Source organism: Plutella xylostella, chromosome 29 (genome assembly GCF_932276165.1).
Source record: "Plutella xylostella chromosome 29, ilPluXylo3.1, whole genome shotgun sequence".
NCBI classification, from domain to species: Eukaryota; Metazoa; Arthropoda; class Insecta; order Lepidoptera; family Plutellidae; genus Plutella; species Plutella xylostella.
Genome location: NC_064009.1, coordinates 3,187,949 through 3,210,271, shown reverse-complemented (window position 1 = coordinate 3,210,271; position 22,323 = coordinate 3,187,949). Strand labels below are relative to the sequence as shown.

Below are 22,323 nucleotides of genomic sequence, written 5' to 3'. Positions count from 1 at the left end.
CCTAAATACTTGGAAACACAAAAAGAAAAGTTCGTGTAACTATATGTTTATTTCAATAAATTAAGCAGGTTCACTTTGAATTTTACACAATCGAAGATGCTTGTATGATAAAACAATGCAATAATGAATTTTGAATGCTACGATTGTGAATGTAACAACAAATGTAAACATAATAACATCAAGTGTGCTTTACAAATTAATACATTATGAAAGTAACTGTACATACTCATCGATATACATGTATTCATGGATAGGATAGGATAGATCGCGAGCTACGCTTGTATGTTTTATTACGAAATTCCCGATCAAGATTACGATAATCTCGACTTTATCATGTTGCATAATAGCTAGTGATGTCACGACATCGCTAGAGTGAAACAAACTAGTGTTTGCAGTCGCCAGCACATACTTTAATGAAGCATGGTTGGCTCATGATGTGGTAGCCAAATTTATCACAAAATCGTAATATTTCATTGCATCACCAAACTAATCATACATCAATCAGATTCATCAAACCTGAGATAATTTATTTGTACAGCCAACCTAACCCAAGACGTAATATTGTACAAATTATACTCCTTTGTTTATGAGCAAATAACATTCTAGAAGTGGGACTTCATTAAAGGATATATTAATTTATCAATACACACAAATTGACTTTGAGGACTATGTAAATTATTCAATGATATTGACATCAAAAGCTGTCTGTAGATTATTTTAAATAGTTTCAAAATAAATATCTAACACATAGTTAGTACCAAATTTAAAAATAAATATACACAATGATGAGGCTACTATTTTAAAAACGTAATGGTTGTCAAGAAAAATAATATTATATTTGTAATGTAATCACCATTTGATTAGATAAATATAACATGTTAAGTATTTTTGTACTTGCTAACATTGCTTAGTATAAAAGTTACGAACATTTTATGGAATAGTAGCCAAAAGTAAATCAATTGGAAAATTTAATATTTTCATAAGCCCATACATTTCATAACCTATTACACTACTTAGAAATATCTTTATTTATATCTAACGTATCCATAACCAGACAGATATTGCAAAAATGGTTGTCTTATTAAGAATTCAATATAATTATGAATTTGATGATGGCATGAATATAAGAACATAACATCTGAACATAAGTCTTTAAAAAAGTAATACATAGAAGGAACTTCGCAAAACCGACCAACATTTATAATTATATTTTTATTATTACGTTCAATGTAAAGTTTTGAAACTACTTTAGCTACAACAACGCCTTGTAAACAATCCATTCGGCAACACTTGTAAAGTTACGATGCAACGTAAACAAATTTATTGCATGTGGCAGCATCAGGAATATCAGTCTTATTTTTCGATCGCGTATTTCGGAAGTTTTCTATTTTTATACTCGTGTTTTGCGAAGTCCGTAATAAAAAGAACAAAGTCCAAAAAAATACAAAGCGCCCCATCTGATTAAATTGTACGCCTAGAGCAGATTTTTATTGTTTACAAAAACAAAAACCTTCCCATTTTATCTGTATAAAGTTTCATTACAGTTTCCGCTAGAGGCACCAATTTGTACAGCAAAAAAATCATAACTTTTCCATTTTGCAAACTATAAAAACCTGTGACCCTCTGCCATAGAGGGGCCTAACTCAAAAACTTGTAAATTTAGACACCATAAGCTCCCGGGCCGGGGCCCGGCACTGTCTCGCACTGACCGCACGCCGCGTGACGCGATGCGCCCGCGCACTACACATACTGAGATTTTATCGTCCTTGCTCGATTTAGCACACACTGTGAGGTTAGACGGAGTCATCTGTGGACAAAACGGTTTCGGTAAAGCCTACAGTATAATTTGTAAAAATATATTTCTACTAATCAGATGGGAATTAATATAAGCAACAGTATTGCCGGGGGGCTTTATGTCAATGTGTTACTCACCGTGGTACCACCATTTAGTTTTCTTAGGATTTTTGCTGCAGGTTTTAACGTAAAAAGAATTATCAGGTGGCCTTTTCTGAAACATAGAAAGTAAGAAATATAAAATAGATGTTCTATCAATAGAAAAAAAAAACAATTAGCATAACTTGTACGTAAGTCTGGACGGACAGTGTCACATATTCATCACGACCCATCACGTCCCCACTGCTGGGGCACGGGTCTCCTTCCAATGAAGGAAGGGTTTAGGCCTAGTCCACCACGCTGGCCAAGTGCGGGTTGGTGGACCCCAACACAAGCAAGCTTGTGATGAGAGAGTTGTCGGGTAAGTGGGCAACCCGACTGTCAGATGTTTTCAAGCCGCCCGAAGGCCTCTGACTAGGCTTAACGACTGCTGCCGAAGCAGCAACCGGGACCCACGGCTTAACGTGCCGTCCGAAGCACGGAAGCGTCGGAAGCACATATTATTATCTTTTAATGCAACACACATCAGAGAGTCACACCGTCATTTCGGTTTTCTGTCGTAGGTTGTAGATCATCCATACCATAAATCTTAACAACTCTGAGCTCATCTATCTATGGTTTGCACCACCAATAACGTAATCATCACACCAAACAGCTGGCAACACTGACCTTCTCCTTACAGCTACTGAGCATGGACACGATGGAGAGGCACACGGACTGCACGGACAGCGCCGGCGACCAGTCGTCCGTCAGGATGGACAGGCAGATGTGCCCGTTGGAGTGCATGTGGAGGTCTTATGTAATATCATCCATGAGCAATAATACTTCTCGGAATAATGACTCTGCTTTCGCTGCTCTATTGTCTATGGTGTGTTGGTTACCTGGCAACACAGACCTTCTCCTTACAGCAGATCTCTATTGTCTATGGATTCCACCATTGTCACAACAAACAGCTGGCAACACTGACCTTTCCCATACAGCTGATCTATATTGTCTGTGGTTTCCACCATCATCACGACAAACAGCTGGCAACACTGACCTTCTCCTTACAGCTATGGAATATGAACAATCCGCTGGTCTATTGTCTATGGTTTGCAACAAGGAGGTGGCAACACTGACCTTCTCCTTACAGCTACTGAGCATGGACACGATGGAGAGGCACACGGACTGCACGGACAGCGCCGGCGACCAGTCGTCCGTCAGGATGGACAGGCAGATGTGCCCGTTGGAGTAGACGTGCGGGTGCACCGGGATGTTGCTGCCTATGAATGTCACCTGGAATGGAGAGGATAGGGAGATGTAGAATAGAGTACTGTATTTTGCACCATGAAAGTATTAGAAAAATATCAATATCAAATAAAAAGGAAAGTAGTAAATAAGTAAAAGGTTTATTGCTTATTTATTCTAGACAACCTTTGGACGGTCGAATGGCGTAGTGGTTAGTGGCCCTGACTGCTACGCCGAAGGTCCCGTGTTCGATTCCCGGCTGGGGCAGATATTTGTTTAAAGACAGATATTTGTCTCGGGTCATGGGTGTTGATATTTATATTTATATTTAATATCTATCTATCTATGTATTTGTGTAGATATATCAGCTGCCTGATACCCATAACACAGGCTCTGCCTAGCTTGGGGTCGGATGGCCGTGTGTGAGATGTCCCCACATATATATTTGGATGGAAGAGGCATTTTAACATAATTTAAGGAAGTTATTGATGATTTTATAGTTACGAATAAAATGCAAGGCAATCTGATTGTATAGAGCAAAATTTGGCTTGTTTTGCCAAGCTAACATTAAGAGTTACAGCCAAATCTAGACCACTGGCATAGGAGGGTTTATGTTAATATGTACGTATTGAAACTCTTATCATTTGCTAAAAATACTATCTGTACAATAGCCTAAATAAAAAGATAAAAGAATAAACATTCTTATCTAAGTATTACACGCCATTATTGGACGAAAGTATGTTTACATCTGAGCTTGAACAGTTAAATTGGAATTTTGACTAGAATCCTTTGTAAATCGGATCACTGATCTCTTGCTTCCTTATCTAATCCAAATATCCACCAGTGGATCATGGACCAACACCATGGATATATTATGGACTTTATCAATACCTATTCACTTTTTATTCTTAGTACAGAATATACTACATTGTAAAGAATAGATGCATATTTTGAAAGACAGAATCTAATTGATATGGGCGTAGAAAGATGAAGACAAAAAACAACCAAACTCTCACAATATATTGATCTCTCAAAAAGGCACGGACATAAAGTCTGTGGAGTGATAAGAAAATCTTAAAAAAAAAAAAAAAAAAAATATGGGCGTAGCTGTAGACAAAAGATATTAGCATCAATTATGATGTAAGTGGTAGGTGCTGGGTGTGATATGTGGCTACAATATAACACTAAATCTAAATACATAACTATGCGTTTTTTGAATCGTTGACTGTTCAAATCAAGGGCCACATCAAGAACCTAAACCAAAAAGCCATGTGACTTGACCACCTGTATGGAGAACCAACCATTCAGTGTCTTGACCACCTGTATGGAGAACCAACCATTGAATATCTAGTTGATGATAAGAAGCCCTTGCGTGTATGAGATAGATTTCAAGAAGATTTCAATGGAATAAGGTAAGTATGTAAATGTGAAGGTACCTATTCTTTAAGTTCCGGTATTCTCAAGTGTATGCAAATTTGGCTGACAACAGCTAGTTAACAATGAGATAGGAATAAATGTGTGAGCAGAGCTATTAGATAACATACTTATGAGAGTAAATTTGTCTTGACCTACAAAATTGTTGATAACCATCCTGTATTTAGGTCTAAGCAATGAGAAGAGCTGTGTAGGCACTTTGTATTTTTCTTAAAGTTGGTTTATTTGGTCACCAACAACATGAGGTTGCAGACTATTGGTTTCTATGTAAGTATGTCCATATTTATCTCAGCACAAGGTTGCTTGTGTTGGGATCCACCAACCCGCACTAGAATCCTTCATTGGAAAGAAACCCCTGCTCCAGCAGTAAGGATGTGATGGGTTGTGATAATGGTGATGACATGATTCTATAAACATGTGATTGAGTGCTAAGTCACTAGTTGCCAAATGAATCCCATATAAATAGATAGAAGTAATAGTGAAATTGCAACATAAGTATTAATTGAATAAATATGCAAGAAAATCTTACCTCTGGAGAATCGAAAGGGTATTTGTTAGTAAATTTAAACTGCAGTACGAATTTTTCACCTTCATACAGCGTCCCGGGAACTCCTTCCATATGTACTGTCCACCTGAAAGTTGTAAAATATATTGATAAAAAAATAATCAAATTTCAATTATAATCTATCTGTACTGTAACTTTTCTTTCAGAATATCTGACATAATAATATGCTTGTATGCTTGAATATAAATGCTTGTTTGTAGGGAAATCAACACAATCAAAATTTTACTATGTTGGTAGGATCCACACTTATAGGCAGCTAACAGGTTGATTTTAAGTCATGACTGAAGACTACAAATGGTTGGAAATTATCTAAACATAGGATAGAAAACTAATTGAGAGGATATTGGGTAAGATTCCATTAAAGTGATCCTGGAGTGTACTCTTTTTTAATAATGTTGTAAGTAGTAGAAAAGTGGATATTATACTTTGGATACTATTGAAAAGGTTTAATTTGAATAATTCTTGAATTTATTTAATCAAGTTCAAGGCAATCCTATTATAATCATATTAGTCAATGTTTTACATATCCTATTACTGCAATGTGACTCATATAACAGTGTTATTGAATGCATCGATGCATGCTACTTATATTACCACAAACACCTGTAAATATTTATAATGATTTGTAACCCCTTTGAAACTAATCAATGCTATTAAATATTGAATATTTAAACCAATTTTGTGTCTTTGATATTATTTTTGACATAGTTTTGAACAACCCTATTATTTTATAATTACTTAACACATTTTTTGAATTACGTTGTTTATGGGAAAATTCTTAGAAAAAATCAAATTCAACAACATTTTTATATCTTCACTTGATGATTTCATATCTAATTAACTCTTAAGCATGTCTTAAAAAAATGGTAAGTATAATACACTCAAAGGACTTTAAACATTTGCATTTTGAAGAGTTTAGAACCATACTTGAATGTTGAGTACAGGGCCTTGGTAATTGATTTTAGTAGTGCTAATTTAAGAGATTTTCCATGTCATCTTGGTGAAATTTTGAATGAGGTTTAGTCTCTCTCAAGTTTAAACACAAAAAATGTAATGTAAATAGTATTTACTTAAGGAAATAGGAAGAAATTAGAAAGCATTACAAGATTCACTTACAGTGTAAGATTTTGGCTGGCCTGCTCTCCGTCGACAGTAACTCCTGGTGGAGGCTCCTTCATCAAGGACATGAGTTCTTTCTGTAGTCTTCGCTAAAAACAACCAATCCATATTCAAATCACGATCATTTATCAGACGAAATAAGTATCACAACAAGAAACCTCAACAAAAACTGTCACAACACACGACAAAAAATGGAAGTCAGGGTGTAACAACATTCTTTGTAATTATTAAAACGAGCTACGGCAGTAAGAATATATCGAATATATGGTAAAAAAGAAGCCTGAAATACGGAATTATTTATTTTTACAAACCTCAGACGGGGACATAGCGGCCATTTGTAATCCAATTTTGTTGCAATGTTGCCAGTTTAAAAATGAATTATAAAAACAAATGTCAATAAAAAAACATTGTCGAATCGATAAAAAAATGTTAAAGCCTTGGAATAATAACGGAAAAACTGAGCTTTATTTGTGAAGACTGAAGGTAAATGCCCCGCTGCTGTTTCTTCCAACTGAGATATGTCTAGTGGGCGTACCTGCGTATCAATGAAACAAGTTCAAGAAAGTTTATATAATGATCCAGCGGGGCAATGTCGCCAGCGTGTTGGGAACCCTCCCACAGGGACCAGCGGGGTTATTTTCTATCTCGTTGATAACTCTCTTCACCGTGATAGATAGATAGATAGAATATTCTTTATTTGTACACACACACATAAAAGAAACTTATATAACTTAAATACTATAAACTATGTACAAAAATGGCGGTCTTATCGCTTAAAGCGATTTTTTCAAGACAACCTTAGGGTGGAAGGATATTAGGAAGTGATCTTACTGTCAAAAAGCAAATTTTGACACTATTCGTATTGTGTATGTTCGGTTGGGGTCGAATAATGACGTCATAGTTGGTATGGGCTTCAATACCCACCGGCCGCCATCTTGTTAAAATTTTGTATGCGAATATTTTATCGAAACCCGAGATTGGTATTTTGTATCGGATAGTTGGAATCATAAGTACTAATTTGGGTTGGCCAACCGTCTTGTCTTGGGCAACTAGTAAATATAGTGCCACAAACTTATCTGTTCCGGTGACAGCTCACGTAAATGTGTAATATTTCTTCATTCTATAAGATTTTAAGTTTGCCAGTAGTGGTAATTCACTCTTGTGGTTTCAGTAAACCCATCTAATCTATATCAATATATAATTCAATAGTAAATAATGAGATATGGATCAATTTAGTTCGCTCTCACCGGAACAGATAAGTTTGTCGCACTGTAGTATCTTTTAAACCATAGAGTCACCATAGAATGTAGAAAATAACATTTTTTTTTTTAATTGTGACGCTGAAGTCTTCTTGTTCTTATGATCTTGAACAAAATAATATTTCTTTGATGTTTGTTTTGTGAATCTTGCAAATTTTTGGTCTTCTATAATTAGTAAATAGTAAGTACCTAATCAGTTAGGAGGAAATTATTTCAGTAGGTATTTGTTTTTTTTTTCAGTAAGTATAGGTACCTAACTGTTGTTTTAAAATTGGTTTCAGGGGACTCTGGTTATGCTCTACGGCCATGGATGTTAACACCTATCCTCTATGCAGCTGTAGGATCCCCAGAAGAACACTACACTGATCTACATTGCCGTGTCAGAAATACTGTGGAGCGGTGCATTGGGGCCCTTAAAACACGCTGGAGATGTTTGCTGGCACACCGTGTGCTTCACTATGAGCCCACCAAAGCTGCGAAAATAGTAAATGACTGCTGTATACTACACAATATAGCAAATGCACACAATATACCAGTGACGACAACTTGCCTGCTGCTGGTAACATTCGGGTGCAGCATATTGGTAACGTGGCTTATGGTGCTGCTGATGCAGATGCAGGGCGCATGAGGGCCAACCTTGTCCAGAGGCTGTGAATTTCAAGGAACTAAAATAACATGACTGATAGGCTGATTTTTGCTGTATATGTATAATTTAGTAATAAAAAACACAATTTATATTAATGGCTTTTATTTTTGATTTTAAATCACATAACTTCTTATCACATTTTGCTTCTACCAGTCTTACTATAATCATTATTAAAATAATTTTTCTACTTTAACCTTTAAGTTATGATTGCACATTGTCACTTTTCATGTGAATGCCCGTCAGAATTTTTTACCAGTTTTTGTAACTCCAGACCCAATTGAATATAATTCATATAGGTATTTGTAATGCTGCACTGTCCCATAGCCAACGTGCTGATTGTATGCCTAGTGGGCCGGGAGGGTACCGGCCAACAGCAAGCTCTTTATGTCTTTCAACGAACTCCAACAAAATGTCCATTTGTCGATCTGAGACTTTTCTTAAAGGCGCCATCCTGGAAATAAAATACAATAGGTATTAATGTCCTATTCAATCTTTTTTCTTGGCACATGATAGTTATGCCTCACAAAAATATTACTAACAAGCACAACCTGCACAAATGTGAAGATTATTTAATGGCTCAGTGATCAATCTACTTTTAATAACTGAGTTCCCAGTACCAAGTGTTAGATCTCAATCATCGACTAACATTACTAGCGAATCGTACTAGAAATCATTGATCTCAATGCTTTTATTAAGAACAATAAATGTTCATTTTTCACGACTTTGTAAAAATTTCCCATATTTCGTTCTGTGTATGACTAAGTTTAAAATTTTAATACGTTAATTATGTACTTACCCTAGATATAATGAACAATTAAAACACAGGATTCAGGTAATTATAAAAAAACACACACCAAAATCAATCTCTGTTTTGGATGGTTCCTTGCAGTTTGTTTTGACAATCATTTGACAATAGCTTCCAGTATCGCCATTTTTCTAAATAATGCGGCAAATTAAAGATTTGATAAATACAGTAGTCGTAGTTTGAAGTGAAATGAAGTTTTCATTTAGTCGGCTAACCAAATCACAGAATATTTTCACAAAAATTTTGCAACCTCTAGTGTATCGATAAATCTCATACCCACTATTCGTTTAGTGATCATGACCGAGATAGCCGATGCCAAAAGATGGTCAGAAACCCATAATAGATTTAGACGGTTGGAAATCGCGAATCCATGACACCCGAGATAGAAAATGGACCGGCTGGGCATAGAAAGTCGTGTGTGACTAACACAACAAATCCGGCCAATTACGATAGTGTTAAGATACACACAATGTTTTTAGCTGTCTTTACGGTGGTGCATAGAAAAGACAGTAACAAGGACAGTAAGAATGTATATTGAATCTGACATTGACAACTGATAAACACAGAACATCCCGACGGTTGACATTGACAAATGACAATCAATAGTGACATTAAAGTTATTGTTAGTCGGTGTTTGCTCGCACGATTCGATTTGTTTTGTATTAGGTTTCTTGTTGGATTGTAAATTAGTTATAAGCTTTCTATATCACTGTTTCCGATAGGTTCGCTTTACCATTTACTATAATGTGAATATTACTGGAAGCACCAAGTAGTGATACCGGTATCACTCGTATCAATCATGCCATCGTATTCTAAAAAGTCTTCTGCAGAGTGTATTATTGACCAGTTTAACGTTAACAATGCAAAACTAGCTGCTTTTGCTATTGTTCTGGGTTTTATTGCGTATCACGGGATTCTCCATCTCAGATATGGTAAGTTTGAACGGTATAATAGCCACTCAAGATTGCTAGAATTTGACTTTAATATACTTTAATTGATTTTGTAAATTTCAGGGCCAGATTCGTGCACATGGCTGCTCTCTTCAGGTCGCTACAAGGGTGACCATGAATGGCAGCCATATGGCTGTATGCTACATAGATATTCCAAAACGTAAGCTTGAATACCCATGTAAAATAAATGTTGAATTTTTTTAGACTACTACGTAAAGTGCATAAGGTTCAAATATAATGAAAGTTAAAATATTCAGTGAATAGGTGGTTTCAATCCAAAGTTTTAAAATAAGTCATCTTATTGTTTAATTTATAATATTGTCAGTATGAGAATTTATATTACTGATCTACATATAATGTTTATTCTCAATTTCAGTGATGCTAGGAGGTGTCTCCGGTATCTTGCATTCTGGGGGAAATATAACTCATTCGCCTTCATCGGAGATTCAAGAGTGCAACAACTATATGAGTACTTTATAGGTAAGTAGTAAAGTTCTTACATATTATTATATTATTTAAATATGAAAAATATTGAGCACTGTAGTTATTCCTTCTTGCTTTACTACAAGATTCTGGGAAATAGTAAAAATATTACAATTCTTAGAATTGTTCAAGGGTATCAATTTTATTGAAAGATAATATCTTTCCATTGATATGAAACTGATAACTCTATTACTATGTTACCTGTTGTACCAGCAGTATTGGTCATGTTTTTAACCCACTGATGGACACTGACTGCATTTGACGTCCTCCACACTTTTATAAAAAAATCACAAGTTGAATGCAGTCCTCGCTCTTTTTCTAAATATTTCAACAACGGTCAATGCAGTCCTGCTTTACCTAGAGTTTGTATGAAGACCATCTTGTTGTGCTTTATTTGGCAGGATTTCAAAGTTATATGTGCACCCAGAGCACCTTTTTTTCACACAGCAATAAGTTTTCATACAGAAAAAAGTGTGCACTCACGCACACAACGGTCACTGATGTCGTGTTTTCTTTACTGCGCCTAGGCAGTGTGCCGGCATGTGCACCAGCAAACCATCACTCAACTCCCATATAAATATGTTGTGCGTTTTTATGAGTTTCACCGTTAATCTAGTGTCCATCAATGTGTTAATAATAATACCATTAAAACCTGTTATGACAATGATAATATAAACTATTAACATTGAAAAAATATGATTTCAGATGTTTTGAAAACTAAATACAATTTGGACAAGTCATACTCGATGACTGAGCATCACACACCAAACCACACCTATGTAGATAACAAACTCAAGATGTCTATACAATTTGTTTGGAGCCCTGATGTGTCCAAAACCATGGTTGACCAGTTCCGAGCTTGGTAATGATTACTCTTTATTTTCACACAAAGTTTTTAGAAAAGTTAGGTCAGATACCATAAATACTACTGCTAGAAGAAAACTTCATTTAATATTAATCCAAAATAGATTGTTTTCTGTTTTTTTTCTCAATAGCTACTATGGGTATATGGGGTTTTGCAAAAATGGTATACTAAGCCGAGCTAGCCTAATAAGAATTTCTAAATTCATTTTCTGGATTAGATATAACATGCTGCATTTGTAGGTTTTGGTTTAGTATACATTTTATGCAACACCTTGTAGATGGTAGATGTCTTGGTCTCCACATACAGAGCAATTTGTCTTGGGAGCTGCAGGTTTCTGAGGTCAGCCGTAAGATCTATGCATCCATGCATGGACTTAAACGCCTTCAGAACTTCCTGCCGTACTCGACCAAAGTTACGCTAGTCAACTCATTGTTGCTCCCAATTATTGATTATGCAGATGTGTGCTATCCTGATCTCACCGAAGAGCTACTTGATAAACTCGACCGTCTGCTCAACTTATGCATTCGCTATATTTTTGGCCTGCGTAAGTATGATCATGTCTCCGATTTTCGTAACAAACTCAAGTGGCTCAATATCCGTCACCGAAGGAATGCTCATATTCTCTCTCTCGTTCATAGTATAGTCTACAATGCTTGTGCCCCATCCTACCTAACAGAACGCTTCACGTTCTTCGACTTTTCTGACCGTCCTCAACGGTCAAGTCGCAATCTTCTCTTTCGTACCCCAGAGCATAATGCGGCAGGGTATTCTGATTCTTTCACTGTGACAGCGGTTCGCTTGTGGAACAAGTTACCACTGGATATAAGACAAACTAAGTCTATAGATCTTTTTAAATGTAAAGTTCGTCTCCACTACCTCCAAGAGCAGAACATTTTGCCTAACTGATCCCTATCTATGTGATGATGATGATGATAGTAATTTTATGTATGTATTTATGTATGTATGTAATGTATTTATTTAGGTATCATGTGTATATTTATATTGTATAGATAGTTATATATTAAGATATTAATATTTCGGTTAAGTACTCAATATAAACCATCTTCTTTCTTCAAAGCCATAAGCACTACCAATCACTTTTTCAACATCACCAAAGGTTAACTGGTAGAAAATGCTGCTAGCATTAAGTTCGCCTTTGTACCAATTTACTTTGTGCAATAAAGAATTTAATAATAAATAATGGCACCTTTACTTGCTTCATCATCTATATTTTACACTCTTTATAAATTCAGTAGTAATATTCATAAAACACATAAAATAAGTTGCTAAAGGTTAAAGTTTTTGTTAATGTATTATTGTAATTTTGCTCACAGGCAACGCTCAGACAAGCCACCATCATTGATTGTGGCCAGCTCAGGCCTAGAACTCCTTAAAGATCACAATACAACAGACCTACTCATTGAAGATTACAAAAGGAACCTTACCCAGTTGGTACAAGCCATAGATTCGCTCGCAGCGCGTCAAACTCATGTGCTCTGGAAACTATTGGAGTCTGTTGATGGGAGTAAAGTGAAGAATGAGTACAAGAATATTAATAATAATGATATTGAGCTTTATAATAAGGCGGCTATTGAGGTGAGACTGGTATATGAGATAGCAACCATAGTATTCATGTTGCATTTACATAGAATATGCACTAAATTCGTATTTGTATGGCTGGTTACTTGCATAGACTTTCTATATGGAACCTATAATTTTCCCATTATACTATAACCATTACAAATATGCGACCCATCTTATCAGACCTCTACCGTGCACTTAAAGGCATATGTATCGGAACACGAATAATCACGAGTGAGTAGTCTTATAAGATCGTTTACATGTTTGTTATGGCTCAAGTATAGTTCTCACTCTCCCAAAATTGTCTTCTTCCTAGCCATTTCCTTATTTTGGGTCGGCTTTGTGCGTCATTCGCCAAAAATTTTATTAAACAAAACACACCTTCCCTCCTTTCCAGATCCTAACCCACAGCTCAGCCAAGATCTGGGGCGCCCCGCGCCTGGTCTCGGCCGGGGCTCCCCCTACCGACGGGGTCACACTCAGCGACACAGCGTTGAGGCATTCCGCACAGATACTACTGAACATGTACTGCAATGATCACATGAACTTCAATGACGGGTCGTGTTGCGCGCAGCCTGAGTCGTATACTACGCTGCAGATGGTCACGTTCGCGATGTTTTTGTGGTGGTGAGTTTGGGCCATTAATTTTACTTTAGGTTTTGTACACAAAAATGCGACAGTAATTAAGCATTGTATGGGAAACTTTCAAAACAGTCGCAGATTTTTGCGATGCGATGTCGCAGTTTTGTGTCAATCCCTTTATTTTAGTTTCTAAGCACAGTAAAAGAAAATACTTCAATATTAATACATGCCTTAATACATGTGTTAGTTAGGTATGAACCTGCCATGCCATAATCTTGCTTAGTCTGCACCCAAACCATGATTGAATATCCTTTAAGTAATCATAGTTAGCCAAAATTCGTTCACTGCTGGACATTGGCTTCTCAAGAGCGCACTTTGAATCACATACAATACAACTAAACTTATTTCTTTACAGTGCCATATTAGCCTCAATAAAAGCCGTCTACCAATGGTCTCAAACCTTCCAGCCGCTTTCGCAGGGCTACGCCCCCGTCGCCCCCCCCGCCTCCGCCGCCCCCGCGCAGCCCTGTCTCATCACCGCCCTGGCCAAACTAGGCACTATCATGTGCTACTTCTATCTGTGTGACAGGACTAATTTTTTTATGAAGGAGAATAAGTATTACTCGGAGTGGAGCTTCTGGCTGCCGGTCGGTTATGTGTTGGCGTTAGGATTGTTCTTTACGGAGGATTCTAGGCATAATCGGTATGTGGATTTAAAGTTTCTTATACGTTAAATTTTTGTAAATTGTTATGAATTTATCTTTTTAATTAAATATGAAAAAATGAAATAAAAAAATTCTTTATTACTTATACAATTGTTACAAATTTTATGATGCACTGCTTCTACATTAGGTTGCCCTGTGTCGTATATATGTATGTATTATATCTTGAATTTTGACTTTCAGAGTTCTGCACAGGGAACAAACAAATGAATGGAAGGGGTGGATGCAAGCTGTTATTCTGATATATCAGGTTACTAAAAAAATATGTTTATTTTAGAATAAAATACTTATTGGCACCGGTTAAATATATTCCATCCGACTATAAAGTATACTATTTTACCTTACAAAAATGGTAGCTATTATTCAGACTGTGAAATAAACACCATAGCGTAGTCAGCGATTTCACAGTGGTGAAATGACTAGCCAGTCAGATAAGTTATCAGTCACTGACTTCCCGAGGTGCATCGGACGTACAGTCAGCTGCTTTAGTAGCTATACACTTTTGAACCTTGTCAAACTCACTAACTGCCTATTCATTTATTCAAACATTTACGTTTTGTTTAGTAGGTAATTTGACAAGGTACAAAAGTGTATAGCTATTAAAGCAGCTGACTGTACATACATAATGGTTCCCCTACTTTCGTCCGCCCCTCTTTCAGCCTAAAGTGGGTACTGACCAACGTTACGAGGTGTAATGTAACATGTTACACAGCAAGCATTCGTGCAGTCAGTACGTAAGGGGAAACCAGCGTGCCGACTGCACGAATGCTCGCTGTATAACATATTACATTACACCTCGTAACGTTGGCCAGTACCCACCTTTACTTTAACACCCTGTATAAATCTCACTTTATTCGCAGGTGACAGGCGCCCACAAGGTGCTCCCCATTTACATGCTGGTCCGCGCGATGCTCAGCGCGTACCTGTTCCTCACCGGCTTCGGACACCTCTACTACACGTGGAGCAGCGGAGACGTGGGGCTCGTCAGGTGAGCATATGCTGAGCTGGTGCGCTGATGACAGCAAGCTTTGTTTTTTTGGGTTATTTTCTGTGTTCTGGCCCCATCTACATGCTGGTCCGCGCGATGCTCAGCGCGTACCTGTTCCTCACCGGCTTCGGACACCTCTACTACACGTGGAGCAGCGGAGACGTGGGGCTCGTCAGGTGAGCATATGCTGAGCTGGTGCGCTGATGACAGCAAGCTTTGTTTTTTTGGGTTATTTTCTGTGTTCTGGCCCCATCTACATGCTGGTCCGCGCGATGCTCAGCGCGTACCTGTTCCTCACCGGCTTCGGACACCTCTACTACACGTGGAGCAGCGGAGACGTGGGGCTCGTCAGGTGAGCATATGCTGAGCTGGTGCGCTGATGACAGCAAGCTTTGTTTTTTTGGGTTATTTTCTGTGTTCTGGCCCCATCTACATGCTGGTCCGCGCGATGCTCAGCGCGTACCTGTTCCTCACCGGCTTCGGACACCTCTACTACACGTGGAGCAGCGGAGACGTGGGGCTCGTCAGGTGAGCATATGCTGAGCTGGTGCGCTGATGACAGCAAGCTTTGTTTTTTTGGGTTATTTTCTGTGTTCTGGCCCCATCTACATGCTGGTCCGCGCGATGCTCAGCGCGTACCTGTTCCTCACCGGCTTCGGACACCTCTACTACACGTGGAGCAGCGGAGACGTGGGGCTCGTCAGGTGAGCATATGCTGAGCTGGTGCGCTGATGACAGCAAGCTTTGTTTTTTTGGGTTATTTTCTGTGTTCTGGCCCCATCTACATGCTGGTGCGCGCGATGCTCAGCGCCTACCTGTTCCTCACGGGCTTCGGACACCTCTATTATACTTGGAGCAGCGGCGACGTGGGGCTCGTCCGGTGAGCACATGCTGAGCTGGCGCTCTTTTGAAAGCAACCTTTGTTTGTTTTGTATTATTATCTGTGTTCTGGCCCCATCTACATGCTGGTGCGCGCGATGCTCAGCGCCTACCTGTTCCTCACGGGCTTCGGACATCTGTATTATACTTGGAGCAGCGGCGACGTGGGGCTCGTCCGGTGAGCATATGCTGAGCTGGGGACGTTTTGCCAGCCACCTTTGTTTTTTTTGTATTATTTATGTGCTCTGGCCCCATCTACATGCTAGTCCGCGCGATGCTCAGCGCCTACTTGTTCCTCACGGGCTTCGGACATCTTTATTATACGTGGAGCAGCGGCGACGTGGGGCTCGTCCGGTGAGCACATGCTGAGCTGGGGACGTTTTCACGCTCTGGATAGCAAACTTTGTTTGTTTTGTATTATTTACGGACATTTCTACTACACGTGGAGCAGCGGCGACGTGGGGCTCGTCCGGTGAGCATATGCTGAGCTGGTGGGCTTTTGACGCTTTGGACAGCAAACTTTGTTTGTTTTGTATTATTTTCTGTGTTCTGGCCCCATCTACATGCTGGTGCGCGCGATGCTCAGCGCGTACCTGTTGCTCACGGGCTTCGGACATCTGTATTATACTTGGAGCAGCGGCGACGTGGGGCTCGTCCGGTAAGCACATGCTGAGCTGGGGACGTTTTGACGCTTTGTACAGCAAACTTTGTTTGTTTTGTATTATTACCGGACACCTGCACTACACGTGGAGCAGCGGCGACGTGGGGCTCGTCAGGTGAGCAACTATACAGGGTGCTGCGAAAGTGGTATAGTTAGGCAAGAGGAGGTGACTCAGCTTATCATTCTGATATATTTTGTTATACAATATTGAAATTCGTGAATGTAAAACTCTAGTAGGCACGTGACCGACAAAGTTTCTATGAATATGTAAATATATTTTTTACGAGGTTAAGAAAGCTTAAGCTGCTAACAGACCGGTCCAACAAACGCCCAACGGACGGCCAACGATGGATATTTATCATTCATAATACAGGGCAGATTGCAACAACGAAGGTCAACGAAACCCGTTCATTGGCGTTCGTTTGGCCGGTCTCTACGCAGCTTTACCAGATAACTTTGGCAACACCCTCTATAGTTACAGCTGCAATCTGCAAAGGTGGACTGAGGAGACTATACAAACCTATACTTTTACAATTTGTGATTTACAAAAGGTCCGATTCCTGATATCCTGTCTTAGGTCTTCTGTGAAGCCATAGCGCCTTCGATTGAACCATTGGGACCTTTTGGAAGGCCTATAATGTTTTATTCTCTTGTTCCAGATACTTCCGCGTGATCTTCCGTCTCAACTTCCTGACGGTGGTGCTGTGCCTCACCATGAACCGCCCCTACCAGTTCTACAGCTTCATACCGCTCGTCTCCTTCTGGTTCACTTTGGTATGTATATTATATTTATAAATATACAAAAAACTAATTTACCCATACTATTGTCACTGACTTGTATCAAAAGTTTCTATTGGCTACAAAAACGAAATTACCGCAACATTTTATAATTTTATTAAACTTAAAACTTTATTGGAAGGAAGGAAATTGAACATGAAAAAGAAAAACCGGCCAAGTGCGAGTCGGGCTCGCGCACAAAGGGTTCCGTAGCTTAAATCAACCTATCTCAAAAACTATAAGAGATACTTTGATCAAACCAAAAATCGTTGAAAGAGTTAATTAGCATGCATCACCTCTATTTTTTTTAGAATTTTATACCCCGTAGTTATAAAAATAGAGGGGGGGGGACATACTTTTTACGACTTTGAGAGCTGATATCTCAAAAACCGTTCACTTTAAGAAAAATGTTTTTTAGAAAACTTTATATCATTTTAAAAGACCTTTCCATTGATAGCCCACACGGGTATGTACATCGAAAAAAAAAAATTCATCCCTCAGTTACATGTATGGGGGGCCCCACCCCCAATTCTTTTTTTTACTATTTAGTGTCATATTTTTGTAGCGGTTCATTCAACACATATTCCCATCAAATTTCATCACTGTAGTACTTATAGTTTCCCAGTAAATCGGCTGTGACAGACGGACAGACGGACAGACGGACATGACGAAACTATAAGGGTTCCGTTTTTGCCATTTTGGCTACGGAACCCTAAAAATGATTTCTATCTTCATCATATTTGCAGTCATCACAATAAAACACTGCTAAATAAATGAAATTGCCGGACAACGTCGAAATTGGAATGTTTCCTTTTAAATGTGTATCTAAATCACATAAAATTTACTAGTTAGTTAATTTTACAGCTAAATTAAAGATTTAAGGTAGTTACCAGGGTCCTTCTACCTTTCCACCATACATTGTGTTCTCTTGAAAATGAAGCCACTTTACCGTGTAAACTTGCAGATGTTCGTGATCCTGGCGCTGCCGCCGCACCTGATCCCGGCGTCGGCGCACACGCCCGAGTCCAAGCCCTACCAGTACTGCTACATCGCGCTCAAGATCCTCGGCCTGCTCAGCATCGTCACCGTGCTCTATATGAGCGAGGTATGTAAGGAACGAGTCCAAGCCCTACCAGAAGGGCTAGTACGGGGCGCATTTACGACGTGACAAGAGTTTTGCATCGCGCGCACTCACATCGCGCAGCCTCAAGAGCGAGCGCGACGGAGAACTTTTGTCACGTCTTAATAGCGCCCTGTACTAGCACTTCAGTACTGCTACATCGCGCTCAAGATCCTCGGCCTGCTCAGCATCGTCACCGTGCTGTATATGAGCGAGGTAAATAAGTAGTAACGAAAGAAATTCCCGCGAGTTTCGTTTCGCCTTAAAAAGTTTAGCCTATGTTCTTTCTCAGGGTCTAGACAATATCTATACCAAATTTTATTCAAATCCGTTCTGTAGGTTTGGCGTGAAAGAGTAACACACAGACAGACACAGTTACTTTCGCATTTATAATATTAGTTAGGATTCTACAGGAAACATTTTATTTGTCACAGTAAAACATACCTACAACATGATTGTGCATAACAGCTGTATAGCTGTAAAGTTAAATAGAGACACATCATCATCTTCATAAATTCGTAATTGTCCACTGCTAGACTCATGCTTCCCTCATCCAGCCACACTGGCTACCTGTCTAAGGTCTTTGGTTCAGTGGGCTAGAGTCCCTGTTTTGGCATATGTAATTTTGTAATGTCCGGCCCTTTGCCACTCCACCTGACTCACACTTTTTTTAAAGATAAACTCACATTATATAGACAGTTTCAAACATGTGTCCGGTATTGTCGCCAGGTATTCTTCCAAAAGATCTTCGTGACGCGGCCGTGGAAGGCGCTCTTCGTCAACTCGGACGACGACATACACCAGTGGTGGCTGCGGTGGAAGCAGGACAGGTATATCTACACACACTATCTCTTTTACTCTTATCTCTTTCACACTCACAAAGACAGGTATATTACTACTATCTCTTTTACTCTTGTCTCTTTCAAACACAAAGACAATATTACACACACTATCTCTTTTCCTCTTATCTCTTTCACACCCACAAAGATCTGAAGTGGCCCAATTTACCCTTGTTTAATCTATCTACATTTTTTGTCCAATGGTTTGCGATAACTACCGCTAGAGGCGCCACATTGTATGTAACTAAACTGTCACTTTTATTCGTTGCCAAAACTAAGGCTACTCATAAAAGCTACACAGGGCAATCGTAGATACTATATATTAAAATATTCATTTATCACTATCGTGATAAATGAATATTTTAATATCTAATGTGTCCTTGACAACTTTGGTCATGAACAGCTCTGTTGACCTAGCTAACAAAACTATACCCGTCTTTCTCCCACAGGTACTCAATGACATACGGCATCATATTCGGCACGGCCTACCTGCTCGCGCAACGCTACAACCTTCTCGACGACAACAACCACAGCAATCTGTTCACTCCGGGCCTTTCCTTAAGTGCCACTTTGCTAGCCTTCATCGGCATGGGCAGTTACGTCACTTTTACCTTCTTCTGCAATAACACTTTTGACTGCAACGAGATTCATAGCTACGTGGCGTTTGTCCCGATAGTGAGCTATATTCTGTTGAGGAATGTCAGTGGAGCGTTGCGTACGAGGCATTCGACTCTGTTAGCGTGGATCGGTACGTTCACTTTGGAACTGTTTGCCAGCCAGTCCCACATTTGGTTGGCTGCTGATACTCATGGTGTCCTGGTACTTATTCCTAGCGCGCCGGTATTAAATCTAATCCTGACTTCGTATATATTTATTTGTACTGCGCACGAGTTGAACCGGTTGACTCGGATCATTTTGCCGCACGCTGTGCCAGATGATTGGCGGTTGGTTTTGAGAAATTTCGCAATTTTTCTAGCGATTTTGATTCCGATCGGCATCCATGATGGCATGTTCTAATCGGAATGTGTGTGTATAGAAGTGGTATTTATTTGTAAATAGTATTATTTGAATTAAGTTATGTTACGTATTCCGTATTTAGAAATGTGGAAAGGAGAGAAGCTGAAATTATAAAAAAGATAGCCGTTCAATGAACGAACTATTTATGTACCTATTTTCTAGTCCAATTTGTATACATAATTTTATTATGATGTCAATGGAGGTGTGCAGTAGTAACCTTATGTAACAGACCATTTTACGCAAAAAATACAGCACAAATATTTTTGTTCTCCTTGTATCGCTCAGCACAATTTAATGCTATGCTAAGCTTGCATAGCAATTCCTATTTTACTGGTGGACATTTTAGTGGCGATGATGGACGAAGAGGCTTTGTTCATAATATTTTAAAACGTTGCGGTGTGATATTAAGCTAAGTGCATTTATAAGTAAGTCATTTCAAAAGATTCGTCGATGATTATTTATTGTAAATACATATAATATTTGTGAATAACTTTAAGTTGAAGCAGTGTAAGTTACATATCGTTTTTAAAAGAAAATAAAGCTATTAGTACTTACGAAATGCATTCTTCATTTTATTTATAACTAAAACATACTTTTTGTGTACCTGTAGACTTCTAGGCGCGTACATACACGAACCGCGTCACAGGTTGAAGCAGAAGATCCTGACTGCTTTAAGCTTCCGCTAGAGGCGCCACTTTATATTCGAAAAAACGTATACTTTTAACGTAGGTATTCGACAAACTATCAAACCTGTAGACACTAGACGTGCAGTCCGTGTATGGCTCTATTGAGCCCACCATACTGACTGTTGTTAGTGATCCATTCAATTAACTTAGGAAATAAATAACTAATGTTATGAAGAAGTTAAAAATGCAGTGTTGTGGTTGCATACATTGTCATATTAGCAAAACAGTTCATGCTTAGGGTAGATTTACGAAAATTAGAACTGGGCATAAGTACCCAATGAAACAAGGGAATTTAACAAGCAAAGTTTATTTTACTTTCATTCTTTACATTGATGGTGAATTAGACTTTTATATAATAATAAATGAATATGTAATATACACCTTATATTGTAAATGCGTAGAGTGTAAAATATATTTACACGTTTCCTATAGTATACCTATAAAGAGCCATTTATGGCCAATTCGCGAGTGACACCTACATAACAAGGATCTAGTAGCATTAAGTGATGATTCTTCTACTGAACACAATTATTTTTAATAAACAGATGAAGAGGCACTCTTTTTACAAACTTTGTTAAAGTAGCCGGTAGTGGCTGGATGAAGAAAACCAAGAGCCCAAGAGCAGTTGAGTACTATATTATCTTTATCCCTTGAAGAGGTCCGTTAGTGTACGATTGGCTGAGCTGACGATATACAGGGAGGATTGTGGTACCCGACATATTTAGCAACTTTTATTATGGGACCAACTCTGAATTCGGGTTTATTGACATGGCAACTGGAACGTCACTGATAAAAATCCAACGTTTTGAGATCATAGAAGTTTTATTGTTATTAGAGAAATTAAGACTGCGGCAACCTATTTTTCTGTCACGACTTTAGAAAAACTTTAGACCATTGCGTCTCCTACTCTCAACTAACTTAGGTCATCATGCGAACGCAATGCGTTAAGATAATTATAATAATCAAATCCAATAATCATTCAATACCACGGTATTAACCCAGTCCGATAGAACGATTGTTATACTTGCATAAATAAATAAAAAAATCTGTTAATGAAGGTGCATCTTATATGATATCGTTAGGTATAGGTTACAATCTACTTATGCTGGTCCTATTTGACAAAATACCTCATTTCAACAGACCTTACAATATTGTTATAAGAGTTCATTTCGGATTCATAACAAGTGGTATTCAAATCTCATCACAAGATTTGTGATGTGTGGGC

General features: G+C 38.6%; 2 protein-coding genes and 2 long non-coding RNA genes across 7 annotated transcripts; 2 read left to right on the top strand and 2 right to left on the bottom strand.

The window, feature by feature from the left end:
• Positions 1 to 30: 30 nt before the first annotated feature.
• On the bottom strand, positions 31 to 6,674 carry LOC105396699 (ubiquitin-conjugating enzyme E2 W). 2 transcript variants are annotated; one of them, XM_048631499.1, is made up of 7 exons: positions 6,550 to 6,673; positions 6,236 to 6,327; positions 5,084 to 5,186; positions 3,112 to 3,168; positions 2,563 to 2,661; positions 1,933 to 2,008; positions 31 to 1,807 (listed from the first exon to the last, which is right to left on the bottom strand). In XM_048631499.1, the coding sequence occupies exons 1-7, from the start codon at positions 6,571 to 6,573 to the stop codon at positions 1,794 to 1,796; spliced, it is 465 nt and encodes a 154-aa protein (XP_048487456.1). In that variant the 5' UTR covers positions 6,574 to 6,673; the 3' UTR covers positions 31 to 1,793. The 2 variants fall into 2 exon arrangements, with proteins under 2 accessions (XP_048487456.1, XP_048487455.1); XM_048631498.1 differs by lacking the exons at positions 31 to 1,807; positions 1,933 to 2,008; positions 2,563 to 2,661 and having other exon boundaries at positions 2,794 to 3,168; positions 6,550 to 6,674.
• Positions 6,675 to 7,522: 848 nt separating this feature from the next.
• Positions 7,523 to 8,134, top strand: LOC125490955. The gene is made up of 2 exons (XR_007268003.1): positions 7,523 to 7,678; positions 7,779 to 8,134. It is a non-coding gene; the product is annotated as an uncharacterized LOC125490955 (long non-coding RNA).
• Positions 7,863 to 9,344, bottom strand: LOC105381929. 3 transcript variants are annotated; one of them, XR_007268000.1, is made up of 2 exons: positions 8,998 to 9,344; positions 7,863 to 8,594 (listed from the first exon to the last, which is right to left on the bottom strand). It is a non-coding gene; the product is annotated as an uncharacterized LOC105381929 (long non-coding RNA). The 3 variants fall into 3 exon arrangements; XR_007268002.1 differs by lacking the exon at positions 8,998 to 9,344 and adding an exon at positions 8,843 to 8,854; XR_007268001.1 differs by lacking the exon at positions 8,998 to 9,344 and adding an exon at positions 8,692 to 8,783.
• Positions 9,345 to 9,559: 215 nt separating this feature from the next.
• Positions 9,560 to 20,973, top strand: LOC105385315 (N-acetylneuraminate 9-O-acetyltransferase). Its single transcript, XM_048631500.1, has 13 exons — positions 9,560 to 9,880; positions 9,962 to 10,058; positions 10,275 to 10,378; positions 11,087 to 11,243; positions 12,581 to 12,842; positions 13,225 to 13,454; positions 13,825 to 14,112; positions 14,315 to 14,381; positions 14,992 to 15,119; positions 17,319 to 17,433; positions 18,401 to 18,541; positions 19,286 to 19,386; positions 19,845 to 20,973. The coding sequence occupies exons 1-13, from the start codon at positions 9,748 to 9,750 to the stop codon at positions 20,410 to 20,412; spliced, it is 2,391 nt and encodes a 796-aa protein (XP_048487457.1). The 5' UTR covers positions 9,560 to 9,747; the 3' UTR covers positions 20,413 to 20,973.
• Positions 20,974 to 22,323: the final 1,350 nt, after the last annotated feature.

Excerpts from the sequence above, each read along its gene's own strand:
- LOC105396699 (XM_048631498.1), bottom strand. The coding sequence starts at position 6,573 with ATGGCCGCTATGTCCCCGTCTGAG. Across the intron at positions 5,187-6,235 it reads GCCAGCCAAAATCTTACACT|GTGGACAGTACATATGGAAG; the intron begins GTAAGTGAATCT and ends TACAACTTTCAG. Across the intron at positions 3,169-5,083 it reads ACCCTTTCGATTCTCCAGAG|GTGACATTCATAGGCAGCAA; the intron begins GTAAGATTTTCT and ends TCTCCATTCCAG.
- LOC105385315 (XM_048631500.1), top strand. The coding sequence starts at position 9,748 with ATGCCATCGTATTCTAAAAAGTCTTCTGCAGAGTGTATTATTGACCAG. Across the intron at positions 18,542-19,285 it reads CCGTGCTCTATATGAGCGAG|GTATTCTTCCAAAAGATCTT; the intron begins GTATGTAAGGAA and ends TATTGTCGCCAG. Across the intron at positions 19,387-19,844 it reads CTGCGGTGGAAGCAGGACAG|GTACTCAATGACATACGGCA; the intron begins GTATATCTACAC and ends TTTCTCCCACAG.